Source organism: Mercurialis annua, linkage group LG6 (genome assembly GCF_937616625.2).
Source record: "Mercurialis annua linkage group LG6, ddMerAnnu1.2, whole genome shotgun sequence".
Taxonomy (NCBI): domain Eukaryota; kingdom Viridiplantae; phylum Streptophyta; class Magnoliopsida; order Malpighiales; family Euphorbiaceae; genus Mercurialis; species Mercurialis annua.
Genome location: NC_065575.1, coordinates 42897359 through 42920321, shown reverse-complemented (window position 1 = coordinate 42920321; position 22963 = coordinate 42897359). Strand labels below are relative to the sequence as shown.

The window sequence follows — 22963 nt, the reverse complement described above, 5'->3', positions numbered from 1 at the left end:
ATATAGATATGTCAAAACATGAAAGTTAATAAGTAATTTTGCTAAGTTCTAAAATTCGTGTTATATTTGTAAATTGCCCTAAAATTCGTTTGCACAACCATTTTATAAATATACATTCTTTCTAAAAGAAATTAAAAAAATAGATTAATTTTGTATTTTCATTCTTTATAATCATATTAATGATTTTTAAATATTAAAATATTCCCCTAGTCGTGTATTTTAAAAATTTAGAAAGGATAAAGGGCCAATTAAGCCACCGTACCTAGGGGTGAGCACGGTTCGGTTCGGTTCGGTTTGCAAATTTCCAGAACCAAACCAAACCACCCCTATAAAAATCAAAACCAAATTCCTGCATTCGGTCTACGGTTTTTATCGGTTCGGTTAACCGAAATGTCGGTTTTTATCGGTTCGGTTCGGTCGGTTAACCATAAAAAATAAAGGGTTAATTCCTAAAAAAATCACGAACTTTACACGAAGTTTCATTTTAATCATGACCTTTAAAAGTTGCCATTTAAAGACACGAACTTTCATTTTGTTTCAAATCTATCATTTCAGTGTATTTTTGTTGATTAAATTCTTTAATAAACCATTAATGAAAGACCCAAATTATAAATCGACATTAAATCTTATTATCTTTTAGTTAGAGTATATAGGATTAGGAATTTTTGGTTCGATAAAATACACCGGATTTTACTTTGGCGATAGATTTGAAACAAAATGAAAGTTCGTGCCTTTAAATGACAACTTTTAAAGTTCATGATTAAAATGAAATTTCGTGTAAAGTTCGTGATTTTATTAGGAATTAACCCAAAAATAAATACACAAAATTTTAATTAAACTTCAAATAAGGAATACAAATATGGTGTAATTGCATTATATGATTTTACAATATAATGTTTTACATTAGTCAACATCTAAATCTAAAATAATCAATTAATACAAATCTTGTTGTTTCCATAAATCTCCTGCAAAACAAAAAATTAATTATATTATTATTGTCATTAAATGAAAAATAACAAATATATATAAACAAAACCAAGAAATTAACAAACCATTAGGTCAAACACAAAGCATGAAATGCATTTTAGTTTTTCAATTCACAATAAACAAATTAGGCCAAACACAAACCTTGACTGAGTTCAATCTGTGATGGTACTGTAAAACAAAAAAACCCAGAAATTGAAATCAGTAACTAAAATAAAATGAAAAATTATAAACACATTAAAAAGGCAAAAAAATAACCAAAGATTATCATAACTTTAAAGATTTGCATTATACCTCCAAGAATTTATACAAAAAATTAAATAGAAATTTATTTTTGATTCCATATATCCAACACTAAACAAGAAAAAAAGGAAAAGAGTTAGATCTATGGAGAAAAAACAAAACAATTAAACATAAGAATAGATTGGTTCGGATTTTTCAAAAAAATTACCATTAATCTGTTAGTTTATGAACGATACCGAGAATCCATTGAAGAGGAAGACGAAACTGAAAAACTACAAAGAAAACATGAGAAAACGGTTAGGATTTCATGGTTGAGAGAGGACGGAATGGAGAGAAAAGAAGAGAGAAAGCTGCTCGAGGGATTTTCTTCTTAAAAGGGACTATTTATAGTGGTATTAATAAATAATCAAAACTACGTCGTATTGACTTCGGTTTTTCGGTTCGGTTCGGTTAACCGAGCCCCAAAACCAAATCGAAACCGAAAACCGTGATTTTTATAATTTTAAAACCAAACCACTCCATAGTAACCACATTTTTGTTCGGTTCGGTTTTTTTGGTTTGGTTCGACTCGGTTTTTCGGTCCGGTTCGGTTTTTGCTCACCCCTAACCGTACCCATTAACCAGAATAGAGCGAGCACAAGCAAACAAGCCAACAAATCTCGGCCAGTAAAAAAGACAAAAGTACATCAAAATCATTTCTCCCGTAAAGGAAAGTTTAAATCTGAAATAATGGCGTAAACGACGTCGTGGTAAGCCTTATATGAAAGTCTACGTTATGAATCAAAACCCTGTTTATACATCCTTTCTTCCTGTTTCCCGCCGACGGAATATTCATCTTTTTGTCTCCCTCCGTTCACAAATAGGGATTTTGAAAACGGATTAGGGCTTTGTTCTTAGCAACGACGAAAACAACGGCTGAAACGACGTCGTTAGAAGGAAACCAATTGCAGAAGTAGTAATGTTCTATCTAAGCCTAATAGAGCACACATTGCGTTTGCCTCCGTCTCTCCTCAGTCTTCCTCTTCAAGATGCTATCAAAAAAGAGCTTGAAAATATCTTTTTAGACAAGGTTTTCTTTTAATTTTCCTTTCCTTTAATCTTCATTTCAGTTTGAGACGGACCGAGTTTTTTGTTGTTTGTGAATCTTGAAGGTTATTGCGAATTTAGGGCTCTGCATTTCAATTTATGACATCAGAAATATTGATGGCGGGTTTATCTTCCCTGGAGACGGTGCTTCAACATATACGGTATAGTTTTGTTGTTGTTATGCATTATCTACTCAGATTGAACTTTAGAGTTCTGCAATTATTCAGTGTTTGGTTCTAATTTGATGATGACTATATGACATGGCTTAATTTAGCTCATCGGTTTAAAAGGCGGATGGGGTCAAGTGTAGTCTGTTTTCTTTGTTTATTTTGGTGATAATAACATAGCATTGTTGATTTTTATTTCGTAAGTGGTGCCTTAGTAAATGAGTTGATTTTGTGTTCTGTTATTTGGGCAGGTGGAATTTAGAATGCTTGTGTTTCGTCCATTTGTAGGGGAGATAATCACTGCAAAACTTAAAGAATCCAACAATGATGGTTTGCGTTGTAAGTATAGGATGCACTCCCTGCAACACAATTGTTTAATATATTAACAAGATGAAAATGCTATGGTGCGAACTAACCAACTCGAAGCTGTAGAAATGGTTGGAATTGGTTGGCGTTTGAGCTGTAACTGGTTGACTACATAAATGCTTTAAGGTTATAAAGATATAGCTAACTAAAACTTAAAAATGTGGCAAATTCTATGTCATTCACCATTGAAACAATTGATCTGATATTGTGCTTTCATTTTTCTGCGTCATTACTTTAAGCTATAAATTTTGGTGGATATTGATGTTGAAACTATAATCAACAGTGTCAGTTGGATTTTTTGATGATATTTACATACCAGCGCATCGTTTACCAAAGCCATCTCATTCTCAGCAGGACCCTGAGAAGAGGTAAAGCTTTCTGCTTGTTATATTAGTTTTTAATAATAAAAGTATTTTCTACATATTGATGAATGCTTTCCTGTTTTTTTGTTTCTGGTACAATTCTTATTATTATATTTTATGAGTAATTACTTAAGAAGTGCACGAATGCAAAGTTTCCATTAAAAAAAGTGTAATAAAAATTTCAGATATCAGGCTATTTGGACATGGAAAGTTGAATCCGAAGATGATGACATGCAGTTGAGTATTGATGGTTTCGATGAGGTATTCTTGTCATTTGGCAAGTATGTTGATTCTCAAGCTAAGACACAATGGAAACATATTCTAAATTTTAGTTTTCAAATGCCAGATTAAGTTTCGAGTTGACAGTGTAAAGTATCCTCCAATTCCAATTGAGCAACCAGAAAAGCCATTTGCCCCTATGATTATTTCGGTGAGTATATCATTCAGACTTTAACTGTATGAATATTTATTGCCTTCACATGGTACTTGATCACTTAATTTGTGGGTGTTGTAATGTAGAATAATAGCAGAGGATGAACCTAATTCATAACTCTACGTATCAAGCAAAAGCATTTTCTTTCCCTTCCAATTTTTAGATCTTCTGTCTCAAATGAGTTGGTTATCAACTACTATTTAGAATGATGGCATAAAATCATTCTTTAAGGTTACCACGAGGCTATGCTTTGTGATTACCGTTAACACTTATCATCTCCGTAAAGAAAATTGTAGATTTAGGTTGCAACGTATATGTGTCGTTGAACTTTCTTCTTCGGCAAGGAAGAATAATGTAAACAACTACATGATTGATATTTTGTTTTTGCAGGGTTCTCTTGATTACGAAGGTTTAGGCCCCGTGTCATGGTGGTAATGCAGGAAATGGTTTGGGAAAATTGTGGCTTAAATTATGATTCCTTCATTTCTGGTGGTTGTGTTTCGATCATATGCAATGATAAATCAGCCGATCCTAACAAAATGTTTCGAGAAGAGACTAATCACCCAGAAGAAATATTATCTCTAGGAGCTTGTAGAGTAAATTTTTCCATTTTATTGCAGAGGTGGTAATGTGGTATGCATCGAATTTTTGCTAGCCTCTTTCACAATTGTAATTGAGAAAATTGAATACTTTTACAGTTGTGGTTGTGTTCTTCATCACTATTTTTGTTGGCATAATGCATTTTGGTCCCTGTACTTCGTCATCACTCCAAGTACCTTTACTTCGTTTTCATGTTATAGAACTTAATGTCTATAGATATAAAATTTAATATGACAAAAAGTGTAGGAATTAAAATCAAAAAGTGAATAAATACAGGGACTCAAATATACATTTTGCCAATAGCTGATGATCATGTTTCTTCAAGTCTTAGATCATGAAATGTTCAATTTTCCATATGTGGCATAGGATTTTTTTTTTTCAAAAGAGGACCCATCAAATAAACGGTCCAGATAAAATTCTCTCCTCTATCTTATTTAAGCTCCAAATTTCATACACAAAATAATTTGAGTTAAAAATAATGGCAGCAGCCACATCTTTTACTACACCAAAACTAACTTCACCATCATCAACTCTTCTCCAATCCCTCTACAAAAAATTCCCAATCACAGTCCCTTTCACTTCCTCCTCATTCCTCTCCTTCCCCAAAACCCTACCCTCTCTCCCTACCTCCAATCTCCACCACCGTCGTCATTTCGCCGCCGTTGTTCGCGCCGACTCCACTAATGGCGCGGAACCTCGCCACTACGATTTTGACCTTTTCACCATCGGCGCCGGCAGCGGCGGTGTCCGCGCTTCTCGCTTTGCTACCAGCTTTGGCGCCACGGCCGCTGTCTGTGAGCTTCCTTTCTCCACCATATCTTCCGAGACCACCGGAGGCGTTGGCGGCACGTGAGTATCTGAAAATTATGTGTTCTTAATTTTGAAATTATTTTGATGGAGCTGACGTGTATAATTTGAAATTTAGGTGTGTCCTACGTGGATGTGTACCGAAGAAGCTGTTAGTGTATGCTTCGAAGTATTGGCATGAGTTTGATGAGAGTCATGGATTTGGATGGAGTTATGAGACTGATCCGAAGCATGATTGGAGTACTTTAATGGCGAATAAAAATGCTGAACTTCAGCGGCTTACTGGAATTTACAAGAATATTTTAAAGAACAATGGTGTCACTTTAATTGAAGGTCGCGGAAAGGTATGTTGTTAATTTTAGGGTTTTAGGCTTCAGATTGTTTTGAATATGTATAAAATAATACAAGAATTGAAAGCTTATGAATTATGTTATGGCATGATTTTGCAAGAATTCAATTCGATTCAATTGAAAAGTTATATTTTGATTGTGGAGGGTTTATAGTGTTGGATTATGTGCAGATTGTAGACCCGCATACGGTTGATGTTGATGGAAAACTTTACTCTGCAAGGCATATATTAATTTCAGTTGGGGGGAGACCATTTATTCCTGATATCCCGGGAAGTGAATATGCGATAGATTCTGATGCTGCCCTTGATTTGCCTTCGAAGCCTGAGAAAATTGCAATAGTTGGTGGAGGTTACATTGCCTTGGAGTTCGCTGGTATTTTTAATGGTTTGAAAAGTGATGTTCATGTATTTATCCGGCAGAAGAAAGTACTGAGGGGCTTTGATGAAGAGGTTATACAAATGAGAAATATTTCAATCACGTATAGTTTAAAGCATGCTATTAATTGTTTCAAACCTGACTTTGCATGGGTCTTTTTCTTGTAGATTAGAGATATTGTTGCAGAACAAATGTCTCTAAGAGGAATTGAGTTCCACACGGAGGAGTCGCCTCAGGCTATTATTAAAGCAGTAGATGGTTCTCTCTCACTGAAGACCAACAGAGGAACAATTGAGGGCTTCTCACATGTTATGTTTGCAACTGGAAGGAAGCCTAATACTAAGGTGTGAACCTCTTCATATGTGTCTTTAGTCGGCTTCCATCTGCTAGCAGTGAGATATCGTGTGCTGTCAATAAAGGATTAGGGCGCGGTTTCCAGCAATGCCCATCTGCAATTAAAATACAAAAACATGAGTCATGGCCATATTAACTTCTTCAATTATTCATTTTTGTCATCGTTGACTGCTTCTGATTCAAGCCTCGCCAATGTAGTCCTAGCAAATCAAAGCCTTGAAATTCATTTATTTTTAGGGATGACAAGCAGATATGATAATGTCAGTTTGTTTCACATGCAGAACTTGGGTTTGGAGACAGTGGGAGTAAAAATGAGCAAGAATGGAGCAATAGAGGTATTATTGATGTTCTGGCTGCATTCCACCATTTCTTTGTTCCTATTTATACAGTGCATTTCCTTGATACTTTTACCACTTTATTATCCAGGTTGATGAATACTCGCGCACATCGGTTCCTTCAATTTGGGCAGTTGGAGATGTTACAGATAGGGTGAATTTGACTCCGGTTGCTTTGATGGAGGGAGGTGCATTGGCCAAAACTCTGTTTGCAAATGAGCCAACAAAACCTAATTATAGGTACTTAATTTCTTGCTAAATAAGTTGTTAATTCCCATACTAAAATTCTATCACAGTATCCTTAATTAGTAAATATGTTTGACTGATAATTTTGAATTGTTAGTGACTTCTGTATTCGTGGATAAATGATGTGCTCACAGGACTGTTGATTGTGAACTCTAGTTTGCTTGCTCTTATCTCGTTGGACAATTTTGATCTACATCTATGGATGAACCAAAATTAGCTTAGTTTATGTAAACGGTCTGTTAGAACATCTGCCCATTTTATATTCATCTCATATTAGTAATTAATGAGTACTGGTTGATAATCTACTGTTTGAGTGAGCACTGTGCGACTGGGTCATGCACATTGACATGAATAGAATTTTCAAAAATCATTAGTCAAATAAAGAAATGGTTATATGCCTTCCCCATCTTCTTCCTCATTCTCCTTGTTTGTTTAATATGTGCAGAGCAATTCCATCTGCTGTTTTCTCGCAGCCGCCAATTGCCAGTGTTGGTGTCTCCGAAGAGCAGGTGATAATGTTAATTTTCAACAGGTTAGGCTGCAATTTGCTTCTTATGCTTACTTTACGATGATTGTTGCAGGCAATTAAAGAATTTGGTGATGTTGATATCTTCACATCAAACTTCAAGCCTTTGAAGGCCACCCTCTCAGGGCTGCCAGATCGTGTTTTCATGAAATTGATAGTCTGTGCAAAGACGGACAAAGTCGTGGGGCTGCACATGTGTGGAGAAGATGCAGCAGAAATTATGCAGGTTACTACTGCCTTGGTCCCAGGGGTTTCTTAGTGAAACGGTTTGAAATATTTGAATTCTGTTGTTAAAATGTGTATCTGGGAATTTGTAGGGATTTGCTGTTGCAGTGAAAGCTGGTTTGACTAAGGCAGACTTTGATGCTACAATCGGTATTCACCCAACAGCAGCTGAGGAGCTGGTCACAATGAGGACTCCTACACGGAAGATACGAGGAGATTCTCCCTCCGAGGTTTGTCAAAAGAATTAACTGAGACCTTTTCGTGACTATCCGATAAAATGAGTTTTACATCCCTTGAAAACATTCTACAACTTGCTAAATCAACAGTGTAATTGAATGCTAGATTGCTAGGTCACCTCCTTGTAACTTAAGTAGCACGAACACTTCATTCCGTCAATGTTTCCTGTTTCGGAAGCGTGTCGGAAACTTGGCATCTCGGACACGAAATTTCATTTTTAACATAGAAAATCCCAAAATAACATTGTTTCATTGTATCCGTGTCCAAATGTCCAGTTTCCCTGTATCTGTGCCCGTGCTACATATTATATCTGTTGATAGTAGCACATCAACCTTTAGAAGTTCCCATATGTATGCCTTTAAAGTCTCTGGCATGAAACTTTTGTTTGAAGTAGTTTGTTAATTGATGCGTATAGACTTGTACATAAATTTGCAATCTCATGATCTAACCACACAATCATCATTGCTTCTTTATTAAAATTTGTTTCAGGGAACAACGGGTCGTGAGGCTAAAGCTGCGGCAGGACTTTAGACTAAATCGTGAGGTACCATATTGCAGCTCCATTATGGTGGGAAGAGTTTCTTATTGCTTGTGTAGATACATTTTCATAGTTTGTAGATTTCAGCTGTTCATGTCTTATTAATTCTTAAGTGTGCAGGTGCTATTCAAGAGATTTGTTATGAAAAATCTGGCTCAGGAAAGGGTAGAAGTGAACGGTGGCGTAAAATCGTGCTTATGAAGACACTCAAAATGGCTGGTCTATCCTGTGGAGCAGAAGACTTGTATCATATTGCTGGGATTTCTGAGCTTCCAAGGATGAGAATGAGATTGGAAATTGTAAGCGGAGAAATATTTTTGATAGTGTTTTTTGGATCTTATGCAGAAAGCACTTGTTCATTAGTTAAACTACACTTCAATAATTATTTGTGTTTGTTTATCAGAAATTACTTAAAAATGAAATGAGATTATATTTTTGATAAGAATTAAACATCCCTGCCCTTTCCTCTTTTTGCAAATGGACTTTTCAATTCTATTGAAATCATTATTCATATAGTTAACCACTTGTATTTAATTCTATTAATTCTTCATAGCTAAATTAGTGACAAATTTGATTTTTAAAATTTAAAAAATCATTAGTATTTTTGGAATACATAACAATAATATTTAGAATATACTTAGTGAAAAATTAACAAATAATTAGTTAATGTTTACTTTTTACTCCTTTTGGGAACTCAGTTTTATCATTTGTGGCCGAAATGAGTACTATTCTTTAACAAATGCACTTTTTTTATTTATTTTTAAACAATTAGTTTATAATATTATTATTTGATTATGCTTTATTTAAAATTAATTAATGTAATATCTGTTGTTAGTAATGAATAGAGAAATCCCATTCACCGAAAAGAAGCGAGCACAACCAGATGCAGTCACAGTCGTTTGAAAAATTCAGATAAAATCTCGATAAATCTCAAAATATCATACTGAATCTTATCAATCATCAAAACCTTCCTCAATCCTAATCAGAAATAAATACAATAGAACTCTATGCATGTTAATACAGGACAGTTCAATGCGGACAAAAATCAAATGAAATTGCTCACAGCAAATTACGCCAAAAAAGTTCACATGAGAAACAGATCGACAGTAATCAGCAACTTAAAACATTAAAAATACCAAACTCGAATACGGAAAAGATGGGCCGACACATATTATTCATCAAAGAACAGCATATTACCTAAAAACATGATAAGCATCACTGCAAGCAGATCATAGGCAACTGGTGTATAAACATACAAAGACAATACAGCTATAATCCGGTCCATATCATAACATCACTTCTATGCAAAAAGACAGAATTTGCATTTGCAGAGTGAAGCTCATGAACCCCCCTGACCGACTCGGTGCCTCTAGTTGTATTAATATGAATTTAGCTCTAACAGAAATACAAAAAGTTTGGGTAAAAAGCAAAACTTATCACATATTTGATCTATGCGTGCTCATAATGATGCAGCTTGTACAGCAATACTTTCCCAGCAGCATTACCCACAGCCATAAATCCTCCACCGGGACTGAAATCCAAACAGCGAGGATAATGTAAGGCCGTCTTTGCATGGGGCCAATTAGAGAACACAGTATATGATGGGACGTGTATCAACTTCAAACTGTTCTTTTTCATGTGTGAACAAACCGCTAGTATTTGAGCGTCGTTACTGAATTTCATAAAATCTACTTTAGTCGTCAAATTATCAATCGTCTTTATCGGTTTTCTCTTCCCACCTAAGAACTCCTCTCTGTTGTAAACATTCACTATCCCGCTGTCCGAACCAGCAGCAAACAAGCTGCCGTTTGAGGAAGTTGAAAGTGCAGTGCCGGTTAGACAACCTTCATCGACAGCCTTATGGATGCACGTCCTTGTCCTCAAATCCCAGTGATACACTTGCCCGTCGCCTCCGTGGCTCAATAATTGCTGTCCATTATCAGCAAATGCCAACGAGCGGGCAGTCCCATTCATCTTCAGAGTTCCAATGAGTTCCTTAGTTTTAGTTGATACCAACAAGATATAGCCTTCGTTACCCACGAAAGCAATAGTTTTAGAATCTGGTGACACCTCAAAAACTTCCAAGCTCTTCTCCTCCCTACCGACCAGTGGGCCTATCTTATCAACTTTAGCATTCACCAAATCAAAGCTGTAAAAATACTTTCTTCTTCCCGATATAATCACCTGCGATCCATCCGGTAAAAAAGAGGCCTTATGAATTGGGCAATCCTCAATGAAAATGCTTTGGATTTTCGTGTTCCGCTTCCCGTCAATTTGAAAAAAGCTCAGCCTCCGATCCAATCCAGCAGTTAGTAGCAGCTGTGCATTCTGATGGAACTGAACCGAATTTATTGGACCACTTGATGGTTCTTGAGCATTTGCATCTACAAGTCTAGAGTACTCAAGAAGCCCAGGCAACAGTTTTGCTCTGCTTTTCACTACGAGATCTTCACTACTCCGAAAAACATCATCAAAAGATTCAACATCCTCATAACCACGAGCAGTGACAATTCCATTTTCTTCATCCGAAGATTCATTATCATAAGAACCACCATTTCTTGACTGTAAATCCAATCGTGCCCACTCAGTACCGCGATTCATCTTCGCATGATGAGCCCTTAATCTCGCAACGTACTCCCGACCTGAAATCAAACTCTCATCCTCTTCCTTCCTCAGTTTTCTCAATCTATTAGTGTGCGCAATATCAATAACAGCTTTTTCTTCTTCCTCATCAACCCACGCAGCTTTCCGCTGTTTGGGCTCCTCTTCAGCATCACTTTCTCCAGAAAAATCTGAATCCTCTTTATAAACAGACCGTTGACTGTTTGCCGAACGATCCACAAAAAAAGCAGAACCATTTTCAATCCCATTATGCGCATTCTCCCCACCATCGTTTCCAAATTCAATAGGGGAGTATAGGGATCCAAATAAAAAATTCTCCAACCTTTTCATTTCCTTACCCTCATCGATTTCCGACCGCTCTTTCTTTCTCTTTTTCGCCCTCAGCATAACCAACTCGGAAGCTTGTTTGTCCTCATCCCCTTCCATAAATGCAGGCCCATCAGTCTCCTCCTTACTAGTCTTCACTCTATTTTTAGTACTAGCATTTTGAGAAATCAAACTCATTTTTTACTCAATGTGCCTGCAAATTCAAACTTACTTCAGAACCCAATAACAGCTTAAAATGCATTTATTTCTACATAATTATGCCTAACGAGTACATAAATTTTCATATCAAAACAGTAAAAATAAAACGCATAGGAAAAAAAATCATTCAATTTAAAAAAAAAAATTAAACTGGCAATTTCTCCTATAAGATATTCAAACTATAAATCCGATCCTTTAAACCCTAAAATCCCAACAAGTAACTCGTAAACCGAGATAGAAAACTAAAATAATTTAATAAATTGAAAATATAAATGAACATACCTGTTACTGAGATTGAACAATGTTAGTTGCCTTTCAGAAGAAAAGAAATTGAGAAGAAGAAGAATAAAAGAGGAGAGGGATTAGGGTTTTAGCTTGCAAGGTTTTTTTTTTTTTAATTAAGGAAAGGGTTTAAGTTTACCCCTGTTGTTTATGCCGAAGTACGCATAAGCCCTTCCTAATAAATTTGGTCTAAATATACCCTTTAAAATTTTAAAAATGACACACTTATACACGGCGTTAACTCTAAGTTTTATAAGAAGGGCATAGTTAAGCCATTTTAAAAAAAATTAAGAGTATGTTTACACCAAATTTGTCACGAGTGACATATTTATTCATTAAATAACATTACATTTTCTAAACAAATATCCAAAAATATAAAAACCAACTATATATTTATGTTACTTTATATAATATAAAAACATATTTAGTAAAATAATTATAAAATTTATAGATACTACATCTGGGCCACTCTCTCGACAGCATTATAACCAGGAGTGGGAAAATATCATCAAACCAATTAACTGAACTGAATTTGGAAAACTAAATCGAAAAATATGGTTAATCGGTACAAGGATTTAGATTTAAATTTAAATTTTTTATTTTTATTATTAATGGTTCGGTTAACCGATTTATAAATAATATATATATTTTTATATATTATAGTTATATCTTATAAAATAATTAATGAAAATAAAATACTTTTCTAATCTAATACATAGAAATCCTAAACATAAAAGTGAAAAATATATTTTATTTAAGAATATATTTGTATTTGATAGTTATAAATTATAGTTTTAAATATGTGAATTGATTTACCTAATCAGAAAAATAATTTATTTTTTATTTTTTTCTGTATACATAATTTGAATTTCTATAGCTTTTTATTTATTCGTTAGAAAAACTAAATAAGCTGGAAAGTAGAGTTTTATATTGGACTATGGTTACAAAAAATCGGTAAAATTTATTTATTTATTTAACTAATTTTTTTAGTGGTTATATGGTTTAATACCGTAAAATCGAAAAATCAAACTGTTTTAAATGGTTAACTGATTTAATGGTTAACTTTTTTAAATTTTAAGTTTAGTTTTTTAATTTTAAAAATTATATTGTTATAGACCGGTTTACAAATTATCCTCATGTACCGATTAACCGGTCCATGTCCATCTCTAATTATAACGCTTTTCCGTCTTCGCGGGTTTCCTTAAATGCGATATTGATGTATCATGTCTACAGTCTTTAAACACAATTGGTATTGGCATGTGTTAGAATATGTGGAAATTAATTCGAATCGTTATAAACATACCTCTTACTCAAGATGTATGGATCTTTTCTACTAAGTTTTAATATTTTTACTATAAAACATATTCATATTCACCATCTTGTGTACACTTATAATTATATACATCTTGAGAGAGATTGAGTTATGCTCAAGTTAGTTATTAACTTTTCATTGAGTGACATGCAAGTCATATATTCAATTGGATTCGGGTTAATCTGTCATGGACGACCTAATTCAAATACTAACAGCATACTTTTAAGAAAATCATATGATCATATTATTTGCTGGAAGACTGTGAAATTTGAAGGCTTATTTACAGCAAAAATTGCAGAAGTTTTGGGCTTAAGACAAGCATTTCATGGTGCATTTAGATAGGAAAAGAAAATGAGAAACTTAAAACTGATGCTAAAAGTATTGCTGATGCTTTTTATTCAATATTTGTAGATATTTCAGAATTTGAGTATATGGTACAAGGTTGTAAAGTTTTAATTTCTTAGGGCATTAATTTCCAAATGATATAATTTTGCATGTTTTGGAAAGCCGGTGATGTCTACTATAATTCATATGAGAACACTTTCTCATTTGAAGTCTTTAAAAATGACAAAAATATTACTTAATGAACAAGATCAATTTAACTTGTTTTTTTGTTATTTTGCAATATATTTGATTCTCGGTCCATGTATTTATTGTATAAATTACATATAAAACAACACATTTTAAGTATAAAATCTAACAATACAGTCGACCTTCTAATAGTTAATATTCTATAAATTAATAATTCTAATAATTAATAGAAAATTGAGAGAACCAACTTCGTTCCACGTCGGATAATTAATAATTCTATTATTTAATAATTAATAAAATTTAAAATATATTTTACATGAATATTAATTATTAGAGAGATTTTTTTAAAAAAATATATAATAATTGATGATTTATTTGAGATAATACTAACCTTAATTCATAAAGTAAATTTAAAATACCATCAAATTATGACTTTCTTATTCTTTTGAGAAATTTTAAAAGAAGTTATTAGATAAACAAATCAAAGTAAATAAAGTATTTCAAGTATAAAAATATTAAAAATTATTTTACTTTATAAATACAACTTTTTAATAACTTTTTTTAGTTTGATATCAATTTATATTTTTATATTGAATATAAAATTATTATTTTTAAATTGAGTGAATGTAAAGTGTATTTAGTTAGTTTTTTTTATAATATAACATTAATATTAGGTCTATTAATGTAGATGATTTAAAATATCTTTTATAATTTTTTTATATAAATTCAATAAATTAATAATTCTAATAATTAATAAATTTTTGATCCACCGTGTGTATTAATTATCAGAGGGTCGACTGTACTCAAGATAAACTATATATATATAATGCATGTATTAATGGACAGTTGAGATTGAATTTTAGGGGGCGCTCTAATTGAAATTTCAGTATTCTCTTCTATTATATATAATGCTTTTGGACCGTCACAAACGCACATCATCAAACATAGAACTATAAAGTATATAGGTAAGAGGAGAGAAACTCTTCATTATAGTAATTATTTTATATTATCACAAAACATTCCACACTCACAATCGACATAGAAGAAAGTTTATTCTATCTCTCCTTTAAATAGTCTATTTGTGATTATCATGTTGTTTAAAGATCTTATAGTTCATGTAAATTAATTTACAATTTTCAGTATGGGATTCAAGAAGGCGGAGAAGAAACTGTTGCAAAAGATTTTGATGGCGATAGTGTTAAAGAAAATAAATAAATAAATACAAGGAATTTTCAACAGTGGTGTGAAATCGATAAATTATTAGTGAGTGCTGGCTCTACAAATTTGATTTGCAACATTACGCTACAAGAATATGGCGCAAAAAAAAATCAATTTTATAATGGTTCATAAATTGGATAGCATAAGGAAACTCATAATTCTAATAGTGCCAATGGCCATTGTCGCCGTGAATTGCTTTTCATGGACGGAGTTGTACGGAAATCAAAATCACGACGATTTAATCTTTAAAGTTTGAATAATAAAACTACATGTTCCCCAATTATCAAAAAAAAAATAAAACTACATGTTTGGAAAATATCATCAACCACTTATCCAAACAATAAAAGCCCTGAAATGAATGTCTTCCTTATTCCGTTGGATATTTGCAACGAAATAGAGCGATCGATGAATGCTTATTGGTGGGGTCGTAATAGAGAAGAGAATAAAGATATTTGTTGGGCGAGTTGGGATCGTTTGTGTTTGCCCAAGAGATTTGGAGGCATAGGGTTTAAAAAGCTTCATGATTTCAACTTGGTTATGCTAGCCAAACAAGTTTGGCGTTTTCTCAACTTTCAAGAGTCACTTATGTGTTGAGTTTTCAAAGCCAAGCATTTCCCCAACTCTACTTTCTTAAATGCCAAGCTTGGGTCTAATCCGAGTTTCGTGTGGAGGAGCATCTTGGCTTCGCAAGAAGTGATGAGAAAGGGGGCCAGGGTTTGGATTGGAGATGGGAGAGACACGAGTATTTAGCAGGACCCTTGGTTGCTGAATAGAACGTCAGGGATGATCACGTCAAGTTGTGTGGAGGAATTGATAGGAAGTAAAGTGTGGCAGTTGTTAAAGAACGACCAAAAGGAATGGGATATGGACATCGTGGGGAATATTTTTAATGAGTCGGACCAGCAGAGTATTAGCTCAGTCCCTTTCAGTGTTCGAAAAGTTAAAGACAACTGGATATGGGTTTTGGATCCGAAATTCCGATTCTCTGTTAAAAGTGTCTATACATGTTTGAGAGGTGAGTTGGAGACAGTTCATAATTCTGATGTGTGCAGGGTCTGGAATTCGATATGGAATATGAACATTCCTTTGGGGATCATAAACTTCATGTGGAGACTGTTGTCTGGGTATCTTCCTACTTACGATGCCCTCGCTTCCAAACACGTATCTATTAATGCCCTCTGCCGGGTTTTTTGTAGTATGGAGGAAACGTCGGCTCACCTGTTCTCCGGATGTGATTTTGCAAGACGGTGCTGGACAGCTGCTGGGTTATAAGATCAGGTGGTCAGTAATCCTAATGTTACAGATTGGGTGTGCAGCTGGATGGGTAGATGTAAGAAAGAGGAGAGCGAGCTGATTTCCATGGTGTGTTGGAGAATTTGGCTTAACATAAACGATATGGTCAGGAATGGGAAGAGTAGCAGTGTGGATAATGTCATCAATTCAGCAGGTGTACAGCTCTTTCAATGGCAGAGAGCGAGAGGTAAGGTAGCTGGCCATAAGGATGACGAGATGGAAAGAGATTCGGGAGCAGTGGCGTGGAAGAAGCCGGAGGCAGGTTGGTTCAAAGTGAATGTTGACGCCGCTGTGTTTGAGCGTGAGGGCGGTGCTGGGTTAGGTTGCGTGGTGCGTGACGACGAGGGAATGATTATCCAAGCTCGACATGCTAACATTTCAGGTAACTTTTATCCCAGAACGGCAGAGATAATGGGTATTCGAGAAGCTCTGAGTTGGCTTAAAGGTTGGAGGAACATTATTATTGAGTCAGACGCTCTAGAAGTTATTATGGATATTCGTAATGCGAAGGCTCAGGATGGAGATTTATTGATTGATGATTGTGTTTTTTTGGCGAAACAGTTTCCTAATTTAGTTTTTGATTATGTAAGGCGATCTGCGAATCAAGTTGCGCACTGTTTAGCGCATAATGCTCGTTTCTTGTCAGGTCATCAGGAGTGGTTTTCGGACTTTCCTGACTTTCTTACGTCTGTAACTGTTTCGAATATTTCTCAATAAAGGGGTTCTTGAATTTTTTTTAAAGAAAACTACCTTTTCCTTTCGTTGAAATGACGATGCCTTCAACGGATTTAATTATTAAAATAAACTTTAATCTAGTCTTTCAACTTATTTTTAGTGTATATCAATCTAAAACTTAAAAAATTAATCATACAATAACAATAATTGTTTAATAATTTAAATAAATAAAAATATTAATTAATAAAATATCTCTAAAATAGCCAATTTCATATCCAATTTTATATCTAATATAGAAAGGAGAACATTGAAGAAAATTTGCATATTTCTAATATATATATGTATTACTAATATATATAGTGTATACAAAATTATTAACAAGTGTTGAGTAAAAGAATATTATTACATATTGTAGGATTTAAAGGCCTAAGTTGGTGAGATGAAGATGCATATCAGGACAGTGATCGTCAAGTTTAGGGCGTTCGGGTTGAACCCAGCGGCCATCATGATTTCGGATCATGCCTTTGTTCTCGTCCTGTCTCCAGAATGGTGGCACCAAATAATGATCTTTCAACAAATCTGATGCCTTGTTTACCAATGCTGGGTCCCTTCCACTTGCTAGCACAAATCTTTCCCCTTTCCCATGGTATCTGTACACATTTCATCCACAAATTAGTATATAAATACATCAATATTTTATCATCATATATGAATGCATTAGTAGGGATGAGTATTTGGTCGAACAGAGCTGGAATATCCAGAACTGATGAATTAATCGATTGACCATAAGCTGAAAAATAATAATGACTGAATGTGAAATTTTAACCGAAATCTAATTGGCCTGAAAAATAAGAAAAATTTCTAAACCGGTATGAACCAAAAAGTTGATTGTTTTTGAAATATCGGTTGGTTCAACTAAGACCGATGAATATACAAAGAAAAATTGGAAAAACTAAATATTTGGTCGGTTGAATTAAAGTCAAAACTGAGACCGAACCAAATAACTACAAAAATAAAATAAAAAATGAAACTGAATTGACGTCAATTTTAATGAATCAAATTGACCGAAAGTTGTTGGTTCGGTCGATTAAAATGGACAGTCGAACATTTAGCTCGTCTCTATATATCATACTAAACTCACCCAAAAATTTGTGAGCTATTTTATTATCTTTAATATAATTTAGCTTTATTTTATTTTAAAATGTTATTTTACTATTAATTTTATTTATTTGTGATCTTTCTTTTGATGAAATTATTAAAAAAATCGTCATTTAATGCAAATCAGACAATGACATTTCAAAGAAAAAAGAAATACAAGTAAAATTTAAACAATAAAGATATTTTTTAAATATAAAATTTTAATAAAAATTGAGTAAAATTAAAGTTAATAGCACGTAAATTTTTAGATTGGCTACCAAAAAAAATCTCGTATTTGATGCCATTAATTCTCTATTATTACTTTCTTGTTTTTGCTTCGTTGTCTCACCCATCTCAATTCTCCAGAATTAAAATAATGCAACGCAACTAGCTAGGTAAGCATATCTCACCAAACTATACTACTCCATAGATTATACTAATAAAAAGCCATTAGTTGTCACATTCTTATGTACACTATTTAAATGAGAGCATGATCATTTCAACTCATTTACTTGTGTGATACTATATTATCAATTGGATCTAATACTATTCATTAATGTCCAATAAATTTTAATACTTTTTATTTTTTATCTTGGTATAAATTTAATTATTCTGGTTTTTTAGAAAATTGTAAATTTATTTCAACCTTGATTAATAATATCTATTTAATTTCACGACATAAATTTATATTGAACATCCAATAGTAGATATCATCATATAATTTATTTTTCTTTAGATTGATTTTCCAGCCTAATCATATATATATACTTATTAATTCAAAAGGTTTGGCATGCTATTAAAGGAGGATAATTTAATGGGTCCTATATTTATGCATCACCATTCATAACATGACACAAAGCATAGACTTGTAGCTTTAATATACACATGATAGATACTAATCTTTATTTTTTATGTTTTAACAAATCAGAAGGCCAAGCTGCTTTCAGAACTGACTATTCAAACATACGAAGAAATTGATCCACACCTTTCAAAATATATGTACTCAAATTTTAATCTATTTTATTAATTTCAGTTTACATTATAGGTAATTATTTATTATTTGAATAACTATTTATTATATAAATAAATAGCAGTAGTGCGATATCTCTTTATAAATTAATTAATTATTTATTTAATATGTGTATTGTCCTGAATTATCAATAATTTAAAACTATTGAAAATAGTCCCCTGTCTACAAAAGTACAAAGAGGAGACTTATAAGTACTCCATAACTCTAGATAACTTGTGTTTTTCATTAGACTTTTCTAAATTCGGACCTATTGGCATTTTCATATATTCTTTAAATTAAAATTGTTACATATTCAAGCTAGTAGTATTATTTTGGTAAAATTTGGAAAAAGATAATGATATGGTAAAAAATTCGGCAACTAACTCATTAAATGAGTGCATCAAATGACTGCAAATTCACATGCACAATAAAGTCATTTCTTTGGTCAAATCTAAAGTTTTCTTATATGAGATTGTAAATAAAAATATTTAAATTAAAAGAATCAAAATTACTTAAATTAATCTATATTTTTCATTTACAATAAACAAAAGACGTAGATCTATAAAATATTACGTATTCAAGTGAACTCTAAAAAAATCTAATCTTATTTATTTATATAGTAATTTACAAAATGAATTCACATAACCCATATATTCAAGTGAATTACGTATTCAAGTGAACTCTAAAAAATCTAATCTTTTGCGTAGTCCTAAATTATATTTCTTTTTATACAATTTTAGAATGATGAATCTTCTATGTATGAACATAGTAAATAATTGTTTTTTTTTTTAAGAATTAGGATTATTCTCAAATTTATTTTAAATAAAAGGGTTAAATTTAATAAATTTACACCATTTATTACCAAATGAATGGTATAAATAAAAAAAATTAACTAAATTAATCTATACTAGCATTTATTTAGTAATAATTAATAAATAGTATAAATCGTGAACTTGATTTTCTAAAGTTGAAATAAATTTCAGAAAATTTTAATTTTTTTCTATATAAGAATTTTTCAGTTAGTCAGTATTTAATTTCACAAACTTGCCTGCATATGTCTGACAGTTTTACTTCTTTCTAATATCTTCAAGAAAATATTCATCAAAAAAAATATCTTCAAGAAAATAAAGCCTAATAAATGAAGCAAGAAAAAAAGAGCAAACGTACCCATCAAGCAAATGCAAGTGAGCCTCCAAATTATGAGCACAAACCGGGTCACCCGTATCCTTCAAAAATGGTGAGTTTTTATGATCCAAAGCCAACTCAACTCCGACATGAGAATAACACCATGGCAAACCTTCAGCCACCTTCATTAAAACGGGCGCCACCCGTTCATTAAACACAAACCCGGGAGTCTTAGGCACCACATCATGAACATTCACCGTCCTCAACACCTTCACACCCAACGATTCTATCCGGTTCTTAAATCTCACGTTCCCGACCCGAGGACCCGAGAATGAAAAAACAGTCACGGGCATAACCCGACCGTCATGCATCACATTTAACCCGGTTTCAGCTATATCATAAGCACTTAATATAGCTAAAGCACTGCCTAAACTATGCCCGGTGATCGTAACGCTGATTTCCTCACCGGCGTAGGTTTCCGTTAACGATTTAACCACCGTTAAAATCTGTTCTCTAGCTGAGTACTTACAGAATCTACAGTGCTCAGCTTTGTCGGTGTAAAGATCTAGAAACCCTGATTCAACTTTGACCGTCGGATCTGGACATGGAATTTTGTTTGCCCTAACTGGTTTAAGATAATCTTTCAAATCTGCAATCCATTCTAGATGAGTAACGGTGCCTCTCCACGCGATCGTTATGTCACGGCGGCCTAATGTTTTACTCGTCTCGTCGTTCGAAACGGCGACGTATCCGATCCAGTTTGCTTTGTTACTCCACATTTTCGGCCACCGTGACTGCTTGAAGAAATTCGGGAGGTTGATATCGTTTGTAGCGTAGAGATACCTAACGACGTCGTATCCATGGTGAGTCATCGCTAGTGATTCCATAAACCGTCGCCGGTTAAACCTGCAACTGCCGCAGTATTTTGAGTACGGGTCGTAATCAAAGGCATCGTAACAAGCTTGCGCCATCTCACCGTATCGGATCAGTTCTGATCGGAGAATCGGGTCAAGTGGATCGAGTAAACCAACCCAGTCATCTTGACCGTTGATTTCTCTCCAGACATCGGCTAGCTTTCTTTCCGGTTCTTTCTTGGTAGTGTAATTAAGATATTCTTGTTCTTGGTCGTCGTCTTCTTCTTCCTCTAGCTCTGTTATGGTTGATGATAATGATTCTTTATATAAAACTCGAGCTGGTGTAATTTTTGGAGCGAAAGTTAAAGATTTTTTTGACTGGTTTAGGCTTAAAGATGGTGTGGGGAAGTGTTTTTCTGATCGGAGAAGAAGAGGATTGTGTGAGAGCATAGAGATGGCCATGGTCAAAGGTGGTGAATAATTTGGAGAAGAATTGGATGGTTTTAAAGTTATTTACATACGTGAATTATTATTATTTTTATGTACATGTGATACATGATACTTGCATACTCATCAAGATTTCTAACTACTAGCAATACAATACTATACTTTAGTGCGATAATTCTACATTTCAAAATTTCGAGTATTTCTCATGTTTGCAACAATGAAATGAGATGTAACTCGAATGTTAGAAGTACTAAACGATAACCAATGAGTTGGTTCAAGTGGTAAGCGTTTTGATATTGTTTAAATAAAATTTCGGATTCGAGTCTTGTGAACTGACAAATTCACCTACCATGTCAGATCTGTGATGCGGAGCGGATCCGAATTAGTCAGGGCGAAGTCTCTGAAAACCGGATGAAAAAAAGTACTAAACGATATTATGTTAAAACTATGATCTTTTAACCATAAGCAGTATGTAAATTGGTATGACGCGCTCCTGAATTACGTAGGTGCAAATTGTACTTATATATAGCCGTTTAAAATTTGGAGTTAGAATTTTACCTCCAGATAAAGACCTACCGACTCGAATGAGATTAGTCTGAATACATAAAGTTTAGAGGCGTCGTCTTGAGATCCGTTCAAAACACTTAATAATCATATAAAAAGAAAATATTCAATGATTTGAAAAATGAAATCGTATTAGCCACATAATTTTAAATTCGAACTATATATCTGTTAGAGAAAAAAATTTGGAAATTTTAATGCTATTTTAAAGTATTCGATATGGCATTCTATATGTTAACAAAGTGTTATAATTAAAGAGTGTGAATATGTTATATATTTAATTTAATTTAAAATTGTAATTAATTGTATGCACTCTCCAATTATATTAAAACTTAAAAAAGGAATGGAAGGGTCTAGACTATAGGTTTGTAATTGACATTTGACATGGGTTAGCTGTCATGTAATCAATTTTATCTGTTTTTCTTACGATGATAAACAAATAGAGAATTGTGATTTGCGCTGATCTTTCAGGATCCCTAAGACCTTACTCCATGAAATTGGAAAAATTTGTAATAGGTTTTGGTGGGGAAGCGAGGAAGGTAGGAACAGAATTCACTGGGCTAGTTGGAGCTCTCTGTGCAAAGATAAATGCCTAGGTGGTCTGAGTTTTAAGGACCCTGAGTGTTTTAACAAAAGTATGTTGGCTAAGCAAGGCTGGGAAATTCTAAAAAATCAGAATAGTTTGCTAGCTAGAATGTACAAACATCTGTATTTCAAAGATTGTGGTTTCTTGAAAGCCAACTGCCCTCGGAATGCTTCGTATACCTGGAAAAGTATCATCTGGGGGAGAGAGTTACTTCAGCAAGGTCTGAGGTGGAGAATTGGTACAGGAACTCAAGTGTCGGTGTTTCATGATAAGTGGATTCCCAGAGAAAAGTCCTTCAAAGTGATAAGTTCTCCTACGAATAATCATGATATGCTGGTTTGTGATCTGATTAATAAAGATGGTAAATGGGATTTGAATTACATTTCAAGTAATTTTCTTCCTATGGATGCTGAGTTTATTTCTGGAATTCCTCGTCCTCTTTCTGATCAAGAGGACGTTCTGCGTTGGCACTATGACAAGAAAGGACAGTACACGGTTAAGAGTGGGTACAGAGTGGCGTTTGATCATCTGAATAATCCCTCAACTTCAGCA

General features: G+C 33.6%; 5 protein-coding genes and 1 long non-coding RNA gene across 10 annotated transcripts; 3 read left to right on the top strand and 3 right to left on the bottom strand.

Moving 5' to 3' along the window:
• Nucleotides 1–845: 845 nt before the first annotated feature.
• Nucleotides 846–1583, bottom strand: LOC126653988 (uncharacterized). The gene is made up of 4 exons (XR_007632387.1): nt 1436–1583; nt 1279–1338; nt 1129–1155; nt 846–965 (listed from the first exon to the last, which is right to left on the bottom strand). It is a non-coding gene; the product is annotated as an uncharacterized LOC126653988 (long non-coding RNA).
• A 292-nt stretch (nt 1584–1875) lies between these two features.
• On the top strand, nt 1876–4407 carry LOC126686688 (uncharacterized). The gene is made up of 7 exons (XM_050380875.1): nt 1876–2296; nt 2379–2474; nt 2732–2819; nt 3130–3214; nt 3394–3469; nt 3555–3638; nt 4032–4407. The coding sequence occupies exons 1-7, from the start codon at nt 2186–2188 to the stop codon at nt 4074–4076; spliced, it is 585 nt and encodes a 194-aa protein (XP_050236832.1). The 5' UTR covers nt 1876–2185; the 3' UTR covers nt 4077–4407.
• A 245-nt stretch (nt 4408–4652) lies between these two features.
• Nucleotides 4653–8684, top strand: LOC126686687 (glutathione reductase, chloroplastic). 5 transcript variants are annotated; one of them, XM_050380874.2, is made up of 11 exons: nt 4653–5090; nt 5167–5392; nt 5569–5847; nt 5941–6117; nt 6409–6462; nt 6554–6702; nt 7154–7217; nt 7290–7460; nt 7552–7689; nt 8186–8240; nt 8394–8684. In XM_050380874.2, exons 1-10 carry the CDS (start codon nt 4720–4722, stop codon nt 8225–8227), a joined length of 1671 nt encoding a protein of 556 aa, XP_050236831.1. In that variant the 5' UTR covers nt 4653–4719; the 3' UTR covers nt 8228–8240; nt 8394–8684. The 5 variants fall into 5 exon arrangements, with proteins under 5 accessions (XP_050236831.1, XP_050236830.1, XP_050236827.1 ...); XM_050380873.2 differs by having other exon boundaries at nt 8355–8684; XM_050380870.2 differs by having other exon boundaries at nt 8348–8684.
• Nucleotides 8685–9380: 696 nt separating this feature from the next.
• LOC126688260 (U3 small nucleolar RNA-associated protein 18 homolog) lies at nt 9381–11767 on the bottom strand. The gene is made up of 2 exons (XM_050382893.2): nt 11664–11767; nt 9381–11376 (listed from the first exon to the last, which is right to left on the bottom strand). Exon 2 carries the CDS (start codon nt 11358–11360, stop codon nt 9684–9686), a length of 1677 nt encoding a protein of 558 aa, XP_050238850.1. The 5' UTR covers nt 11361–11376; nt 11664–11767; the 3' UTR covers nt 9381–9683.
• A 3740-nt stretch (nt 11768–15507) lies between these two features.
• On the top strand, nt 15508–16734 carry LOC126687911 (uncharacterized). The gene is made up of 2 exons (XM_050382463.1): nt 15508–15909; nt 16003–16734. Exons 1-2 carry the CDS (start codon nt 15508–15510, stop codon nt 16732–16734), a joined length of 1134 nt encoding a protein of 377 aa, XP_050238420.1.
• A 194-nt stretch (nt 16735–16928) lies between these two features.
• Nucleotides 16929–21371, bottom strand: LOC126653591 (phospholipase A1-Igamma2, chloroplastic-like). Its single transcript, XM_050347516.2, has 2 exons — nt 20006–21371; nt 16929–17342 (listed from the first exon to the last, which is right to left on the bottom strand). Exons 1-2 carry the CDS (start codon nt 21277–21279, stop codon nt 17111–17113), a joined length of 1506 nt encoding a protein of 501 aa, XP_050203473.1. The 5' UTR covers nt 21280–21371; the 3' UTR covers nt 16929–17110.
• Between the last annotated feature and the right edge of the window lie 1592 nt (nt 21372–22963).

Bases quoted from the DNA above. Each gene is read 5' to 3' on its own strand.
- LOC126686688 (XM_050380875.1), top strand. From the start codon at position 2,186: ATGTTCTATCTAAGCCTAATAGAGCACACATTGCGTTTGCCTCCGTCT. The intron at 2,820-3,129 runs GTAAGTATAGGA...TATAATCAACAG, and splicing joins CAACAATGATGGTTTGCGTT to TGTCAGTTGGATTTTTTGAT. The intron at 3,639-4,031 runs GTGAGTATATCA...TTGTTTTTGCAG, and splicing joins TTGCCCCTATGATTATTTCG to GGTTCTCTTGATTACGAAGG.
- LOC126686687 (XM_050380874.2), top strand. From the start codon at position 4,720: ATGGCAGCAGCCACATCTTTTACTACACCAAAACTAACTTCACCATCA. The intron at 5,393-5,568 runs GTATGTTGTTAA...GATTATGTGCAG, and splicing joins TAATTGAAGGTCGCGGAAAG to ATTGTAGACCCGCATACGGT. The intron at 7,218-7,289 runs GTGATAATGTTA...TGATTGTTGCAG, and splicing joins TTGGTGTCTCCGAAGAGCAG to GCAATTAAAGAATTTGGTGA.
- LOC126688260 (XM_050382893.2), bottom strand. From the start codon at position 11,360: ATGAGTTTGATTTCTCAAAATGCTAGTACTAAAAATAGAGTGAAGACT.
- LOC126687911 (XM_050382463.1), top strand. From the start codon at position 15,508: ATGATCACGTCAAGTTGTGTGGAGGAATTGATAGGAAGTAAAGTGTGG. The intron at 15,910-16,002 runs GTTTTTTGTAGT...TTATAAGATCAG, and splicing joins CTATTAATGCCCTCTGCCGG to GTGGTCAGTAATCCTAATGT.
- LOC126653591 (XM_050347516.2), bottom strand. From the start codon at position 21,279: ATGGCCATCTCTATGCTCTCACACAATCCTCTTCTTCTCCGATCAGAA. The intron at 17,343-20,005 runs GTACGTTTGCTC...AAATGTGTACAG, and splicing joins CACTTGCATTTGCTTGATGG to ATACCATGGGAAAGGGGAAA.